Source organism: Dermacentor variabilis, chromosome 3 (genome assembly GCF_050947875.1).
Source record: "Dermacentor variabilis isolate Ectoservices chromosome 3, ASM5094787v1, whole genome shotgun sequence".
NCBI classification, from domain to species: domain Eukaryota; kingdom Metazoa; phylum Arthropoda; class Arachnida; order Ixodida; family Ixodidae; genus Dermacentor; species Dermacentor variabilis.
The window spans coordinates 81,237,457-81,245,125 of record NC_134570.1 but is presented as its reverse complement, the minus strand read 5'-3'; the positions used below and the strand labels follow the sequence as shown (position 1 = coordinate 81,245,125).

General features: G+C 47.9%; 1 protein-coding gene across 1 annotated transcript in view; it reads right to left on the bottom strand.

Moving 5' to 3' along the window:
• Window positions 1-403: 403 nt before the first annotated feature.
• The window catches only part of LOC142575946 (glutathione S-transferase Mu 4-like), a 15,209-nt gene continuing 7,943 nt past the window's right edge, over window positions 404-7,669 (bottom strand). Inside the window, exons 2-3 of the mRNA XM_075685781.1 lie at window positions 6,092-6,365; window positions 404-1,771 (exon numbers count right to left, since the gene is read on the bottom strand). Coding sequence (XP_075541896.1) covers window positions 1,375-1,771; window positions 6,092-6,357 — 663 coding nt within the window. The 5' untranslated portion in view covers window positions 6,358-6,365 and the 3' untranslated portion in view covers window positions 404-1,374. The remainder of the gene's footprint in view (window positions 1,772-6,091; window positions 6,366-7,669) is intronic.

The window sequence follows — 7,669 nt, the reverse complement described above, 5'->3', positions numbered from 1 at the left end:
GTGTAGCGTCTCAAGTAAACAAAGGGTTGCGGTCACTGCTAAAGGCAAGACGAAATTTAGCGGCCGTAGACGATGTCATTTTACGCCAGTTCAAGGACTTTCGCGAACGTGGCCATTGCAGCCGCGTAGAGGGTTAGCCAACCTATATGCGCTTGTATGTGACTACGCACATGTATGAATGTCCCGGCATACAACACGTGAAATAAAAAGCTTTCCCACATTCTCTAACAACGCTGCTGTGAGGTCGCCCTTCGAAACAGTTATTCGGGATGTCCAATAGTATCAACTGCCACTGCCCTTGTCAAATTGCAAGCCCTCATGCACTCGCATAAGGTGGTGTCAGTCATTGCTTATAAATACTTTAAGTGCGGAAGAAAACAAAATAAAAAATACACACCGCTGATAACGGGGAGGATATAAATTTCTTTATTGCGAATAATACGCGCTACATGGGACACATTGAAGCAAGCAAAATGTACGAAGAACCAAATAGCGAACGCGTCGTGATTTCTCTAGGCTAATCAAAGTCGGTTCTCGTGCAACCTGAGGTAACCCCAAAACTCTGCGTTTGCCTCCGTAGCTCGCACCCGTATTACGCGCATCGGGGTCGCCGTTTCTATTACCTACCTCTGCGCGCGTTACCGCCAAGGCCACATTATCTTCACGCCGTAGTGGCTTCAAGTGGATGCACACCAATACGTCTTTTCATCGAAACTCCGCGCGTTCGCGGTATCGCACAACCGCGACCATCGGTGACTTCGTGTCTTTGCGTTCCCGATGCGCTTAATTCTGTCAATCAAACGTCTTATCTTTGGCTCCCGGGTGTGGCGCGTCCCGGAGACCCGAAGCGCCAGGGGAAGTTTGAGATAAGAGAGAATACTCGGTAACAGAGGCCTGAAATTTCGTAGTGCGTTCTAAACACGGTAATATTTTCACATTTTAATTGCCTAGCGCCGCTCTTTAGAAGAAAGAGCCCCGCAGGCTTGGATATTACGGCTAGCTTTTTTCATTAGATGTAAATGCACAATTGATGTGTGTTGTTAAAATTTAGAGGAGTAAGATGCACCCAATTGCAGCGATTGCCGTCATGTTACACGTGCAATAAAACACGACCACAGGAGGCTCAGTAGTAATATATTGTTGGCTCCTGCAAATTTTACTCCGACTAATGTGACCTGCCGGCCTCATAATACATTAGACTCTATACTTTCACATTATTCAGGTAAAATGACCATTAGATACGACAAATTATTATCAGTATAGTCAGTGGCAAAACGTAGGCCAGTTACCCGCAGAAATGTGAAAAATGTGCACCGATAATAATAGACACCGTGTCTGGAGAGCGCAGAGGATGTGTCCCTCCTCGGCGTCCCCCTACTCCTTGATGTGTCCCCACTTGACCTGGGGTCCCATGAGGGGCCACTTGCTGTACTTGTCCGAGGCGAAGTACTCCTTCAGGTTGGGCAGCTCCTCGAAGCGTCGCATGTACGCCACCACGACGGGGAAACCCTGGAAGGCCTCGGGCTTGAACTCGTAGTTCCAGTCGAGCGCCTCGTAGAGCAGGAAGTCGACGTAGCTGAGCCGGTCGCCCAGCACCCACAGCTTGCCCTGCAGGTGGTCGTCCCAGAGCCGCAGCTGTCCCAGCATGGTCTCCTCGTACTTGGACCGCTGCTCCTGGAAATTCGGCGAGTAGCAGACCATGACGAGCCACCAGGCAAGGTCCCTGGCCTGCTGCTCCATCACGTCCAGCTTGGTCCTCTCCTCCTCGTCCCTGCGAGATGGTCCTCGTCGTTAGACGCGGTTCGAGCGTAGCGGAGGGAGAGAGAAGCATTGCAGGGACGACCCAACCAGCGACTCAGCTAAGCCACCTACCCCAGAAAAAAAAAAAAAGAAACGACCCACCTAGTCGTTTAGGAAGGTACCCGCCGTACCCGCTTCACAAAACTTCTTGTGAATGCTTGTAAATACGCGCCCTGATGTTTAAAGCTAAAGATGAAATAGTATAATGAAAGTTTGAAAATTGTAAAAGAGAACGAGACACGAAAAATAATGAAAGAAGAGCGTAATTAATTTCTAGAAAAAGTGCAATAATGTTCATTTGCGAAAGAAAGACGCAATTGCTCTCCATTTAAAGGGACACGGTAACGGAATATAGTCTGCGGGATTTCGTTAAGTTGATTGTGATGTAAACGAATGCAGATCCAGCGCACATGTCGCATACAATGTGAAATGAAGCAGAACTAAAAGCGCCTAATTAACTGCTTTGCACCTAACAACGATACGTACAATTTTTTTTCCTTTCATGCTACGCGACGCGTAATCTCAAGGAGTGTTTTTTTTTTATTGCTTATCCGCCACAAAGGCCTCACTTTCATTGCCGAGCACTGCACTGCACCGTTCACAAGCCGTGCCGAAATGCAAAACACCAAATCAGTGCGAGACGTGTGCCCAGCGATGTTACAGGGACGAGGTCGATGTACGATCCTTGTCGAAGGAGGAAGAATTGTCATCGACAGGTGCCTATGCCGCGGAAAATCACGACGCGTGTCGAACAGCATTTCGGGGATTCTGTACCTCTCGTGTCACAGTAGGCCATACCCGTTCTGAAGGACTGGCCAAGAACAAGCCTACTCCCAGTGACATGTATGTACCAACCGAGTGGCTAAATAAATGAAGGTAATCGCAGAACCCGCTATATATAATTCACTATTTCGTCTACTTTTATATTGCCAGTATATCTAATACTTTATTTTGCTGCCATGTAGTCATTCGAGTCGCCACCTAGCCTTGGCCGAAGGTCCCAATACAGTATTTGACTATGGGACCACCTTTCGTATTTCATATCTGTCAAAACTTGTAACCACTGTATGAAGCAATAATACTTGTACAAACTAGACCATTCCGTTAACAGGTTGATGTGCTTTATATAGATGCCTGTGAGCCGACATTATATGTGCAGGTTTCGTGTAGGAAGCTTTCGTTGTCCTTGTTGTTGTTGTTTTGTTGCGGAGAACAGAGGTGCGCATACTTGGTTGGCATACAAGGATTATATAAGTCACTTTGAGGGTGCTTTCATATAACCTCTCTACTTATTTACAAAGGTTATATGAAAGTTTCGCTTTGACGCACAAGAAAGAAAGGCTATCTCTGTTGCAATTGTTACGAATGTCTTCCAATCGAAATTGTTCATTGGATCTGTTTACATATTTTCTTAATTTAATCGTAAATTCAAGTCGTCTTACTTCTCAGTTACATATCTCTGTTTTACTTTCAGTTTTATCATTTTTTTCTCCTCTTCGTGAACTCATTATCTGTGCGTAAAACCACCGGATTCTTAGCCCGTCCTGCATTGTGTGTACGCGCTGAGGAGCAGTACGAGCTGACGTACTGGCATATGGACGGATACTTCTATTCCAGCAGACGTACAGCCTAAAGCAGAAGTCTAGGGACCACGGCATCAGCTGAAAAAAAATTTTTTTTTTCTAGCACAGCCGTGAAACGTGAAGTTGTTTTATTGCATGGCGCTGGTCAAACAGGCCCACGTAGGCAGTAGCACTTGATTTCAGCCTTTATGCATAGGCTGCGAAAAATAAAAGAATATTAGAGGCACCTCTGGTTGCCAAACATTTGCTATCGACTGTACACGGACGCGAGGACGTGCTAAGCTGTTGGCGGCGTCTTGCGACGCAAGAAGCGCTAAAATACCTTTACTGCAACGACAGCGACCCTATTCATCTTATCAGCTCCAGCTCGTTGGCAGCGGCTTCATCATACATCGAAGGCTAATTTAGTACGTTTTCTTTTCCTGGAGGGAACAGCCCTGCGACACAGCTTTAGCGTATTACGACTGATAAGAACGTTGCAAACGTCGCTATCAGCGCTGCTGTTACCCGAATACGTGCTACAGTGTTCCAGCATATACAACGTCGTCCCCTCTTATAGGACGACACCTGATTTGTACGCCCGCATAACTTCAGCATTCCTTCTTCTAGGGGAAGTTTGTTATACGAGATATCTGTTAGTGACATATTAGTCTGAATTGGATATCACGCCAAATTTAGGGTGCTCGTAGAGCGCTTGAATTTTAATTAGTCCTCTAGCAGTCGACTCTAACTGAACGTGCACGCATACGGTAACGCTTAATCGGTAATCACCTTGCTTGCCCGCTTTTCAAACCATGGCGTTTACTAACGAGGAAGGAATTAACCGAAAAGCCGGTATTCAACGGGCGAGGGGAGGTGAACTTAAATTCTATGTAGCGACCTTCATTTTCTTTTTTTTTAGAGCGCAGCTCTTTGGCGTCCGTTCCTGGGTTTCGCGTCGTCGTCGGCGTTGTCGTCGGCCTCGTAACCAGCTCCGCCCCCCTTTCATCCCCCCAGCGCTAGCAGCGACCGACTGATACCGCTGGATGCCGCTGACGCCGCTAGAGAGTCAAGATAACGTGACTGCATAGAACACCGTCGCCGCCATGCAGAAAGAGGAGGAAAGGGTCCCCCCCCCCTGTTCTTGTGTGGCGGATAGGGTGCTCTTCAGTTGCCCACGCGCCGGTTATTTCACGTAGGCCCCGGCACGTCGACGAATACGTGACCACCTTCCCACGGCTAGACCTGGTTCTTAGCGCTGCGGAAGCGAGGGTATCATATTGTTTGTGTCGGCATCGGCGGCGTTGTCCCTGAAACCAACTCCGCAGCTGGGTTTGACTCACTATCGGCGTCAGCGGCATCAGTCAGTCGCTGCTATCTCTTCCCTCCTCCCTTTATCGTGTTGTCCGCTTGCTGCGCGCGCTTCTGCCCCCATCGTTTGCCGCTGGGTGTACACGCCGCCCCCCTCCCCCCTCTTCCTGCGAGTCTCCGGTTGTCAAAGCGCCGGCTCGAACTTAATTCCTTTCTTCGCTCCTCCTCCAATGCAACCCCTGTGCGGTGGCAATCAGAGAGCCAGATCGGTGGCGGCGGATCTGTATATGTGCACCGCCCGAGCCGAAATTGCCGCTGCCGTTCGCCACTGCGAAATTATCTGCCAGTTCTTTCTGAGCCATGAGCGAGACGACCGATGGAAGTCCTCCGTCTGCTGCTGCTGCTGCTGCTGCTGCTAAACGAGCTGCCAGAGCAGAGGCCCAGCGCCGTCGCCGTCAGAATCCAGAGGTGCGTGCCGCCGAAGCAGAAGCTTACCGTCGCCGCCGTCGAGATGATCCAGGAGTACGGCAAATATAAAAAAAAGATTCTGTGATAGCGCATACATGTGTTGCTCGATTTCTTTGCCTCAATCTATCGAAAAGGTGAAACAGCTTATTTGCTGCGCTCAAATTTCGCATTAGGAAGTAACGTAATCGTCGGTAATTTTTTATTTCTCCTGGTTTTCCTTTGTCTTTGTTTGTCATTTTTGGTTCCTTACTCCATCATGTTTTCTATTGGCTGCAAGTGATCGTGATTCCAGACAATGGTGACTGTGATCACTTTACTATTGCCCTGCCATCATTTCTTTCCCGGCTTCTGGTACCCACCAATACGCCTAACGCGTTTGTGGGTAATGCTGCTATCTGTTATTTATTGACTGATATAAATGGTGTCTACCTATATCCAGTGTGTAATGTAATGTCCTCTGCTTTACTTTTTAAGTCTCTCTCTCGCTCTTTATTTTGTTAACTAGCAAGTAGGCGTGTCGTCCCATTTGGTGACACCAGCTAAAGCCTGATGTCTATTTCTCTTTCTCCGCTTTATATTTTTTTGGGGGGTTTTGTTTTTGCGAAAGGAACGTATATATTTTTCTGTAGCAGCAAGAAGATGGAAAAAAGTAAACTCTATTTTCGTTTGTTCGCTTTTGTTGTTTTTGCGGCCTTTACTGGCTTCTTTACTGTCACGTTGGATTGGCACACTCTGCTTTGCGTGTCACTCACGCATATGACAGATTAAATATACACTTCTCGAACCCGAGTCAATGACGCTCATGTACACATTTTTGGCCTCTGTCCTCTGGGCAGCAGTGTAACTCCCTTGAACGTAAAATAGAGATAAGTAAAGGTACATTTCTTTGCTAAGTGCCATTTCTTGTTCAGTGCGCGAGCAAAGTTTGTAGGAAACATGGCCGCGCATACCTAGCGCCGAGGTCGTGCTTCCGGGCCAAGTAGCGCATGATGGCCAAGCTCTGGCTGATCTTGACCTCGTCGTCGATGTAGTACGGCAGGTTGGGAAACAGGACCCCCAGCGTGAACTTCTCCTTGAGCCAATCCTCGCGGTCGTAGTCGGGCGCCTGACCGAACTTGTAGCGCTTGTCCTCGAAGTCGACCCCTTTGTAGATCAGCAGGTTGCGGATGGGCTGCCCCAGACCCCGCAGGTCCCAGTATCCCAGCGTGGGTGCCATTTTGGCTTCTGCAATGGCGATAAACAGGAACTATAAATAAATAAATAAATAAATAAATAAATAAATAAATAGCATTTTCAGTAGCACAGAACTGCGATTGAAAGGACTTTTACTTCAGGCCTGTTTTGCATACGATGCCACTGATGTACACTCGTGGGCAATAGTTTGGAGACCATGCAGGGCACCAACAACAAAAAATACAAAATAAAAGAATTTCCAGCCCCCCCCCAGCTTCGCAATGTAAAATATTCAATACATTTCATTGCTTCAATACATTTCATTGGTCGAAGACGCGCACGTATATGTATATATAGGATGTACACCAGTGGATTTCAGCCAGCAAGCCCCAGACTGAGAAGAAGGAAAACATGTTCGCTGCACCTTTTTTCTGTAAACTTTTGCTCACAACTGTACATTGTGTTACATCTCAACACGGCCAGAGGCGTTAATTAGACGTTTGCCATGAGGAAACCCCCGCCCACCCGCCAGCGCCTACGAAGCGTTCACACCGACTGCTGACGGGTCTACAAAAGCACCCCCCCCCCACCCCAATACCTAATAGCCTGAACTAATGATGAAAAGGGCCAACGTCAAATGCTACCGAAGCCCGGGCGCCGACCGTGGATTCCCCAGTTGCTGTCCCGTCCGCTATTCTATGCTACGGGTGCGCGGATGCTTTGGAGGTGCGGGTGCTGCGGAGCGTTGCGACGGCATGGGCGCGGTCTCGCAAACGATTCGATGATTGTGATTGGCTGCGATACAGTCATCAGATTCCCTAGGCGGCTCAACTAGGGAATCTGGTCACTGCATTGCAGCCAATCACAATCGTCGAAGACGACGGGATTAAAAAGCGGAGAGTTTTCGTGCAGTCAGGCCGAGGTGTCCTGATGTGAACTCGGACGGTTAACATGCTTTTGCATGGATAGGGCTGGGCGTCCGTAACTGGAACCATTGCAACTCGTCCCCGCAGTGCTGCTTGATTGAGGACCTTAACAGATCAAGTGTAAGAGTAGGGTTGAAGAATAATATGCAGAAAACAAAAATAATGATCAGTAGCCTGGTAAGGGAACAAAAGTTCTAGAGCCTCTAGAGTCTGCGAAGGAATAGGTTTACATAGGTCAATTACTCACAGGAGACCCTGATCCTGAAATTTACAGAAGAATAAAAATGGGTTGGAGCACATACGGCAGACATTGTCAGATCCTGCCTGGAAGCTTACCATTATCATTGGAACAAAGAATGTCAGGCGTAACGTTAAGAGACAGGAAGAGAGTGACGTGGATCAGTTAGCAAACGGAGATAGTCGATATTC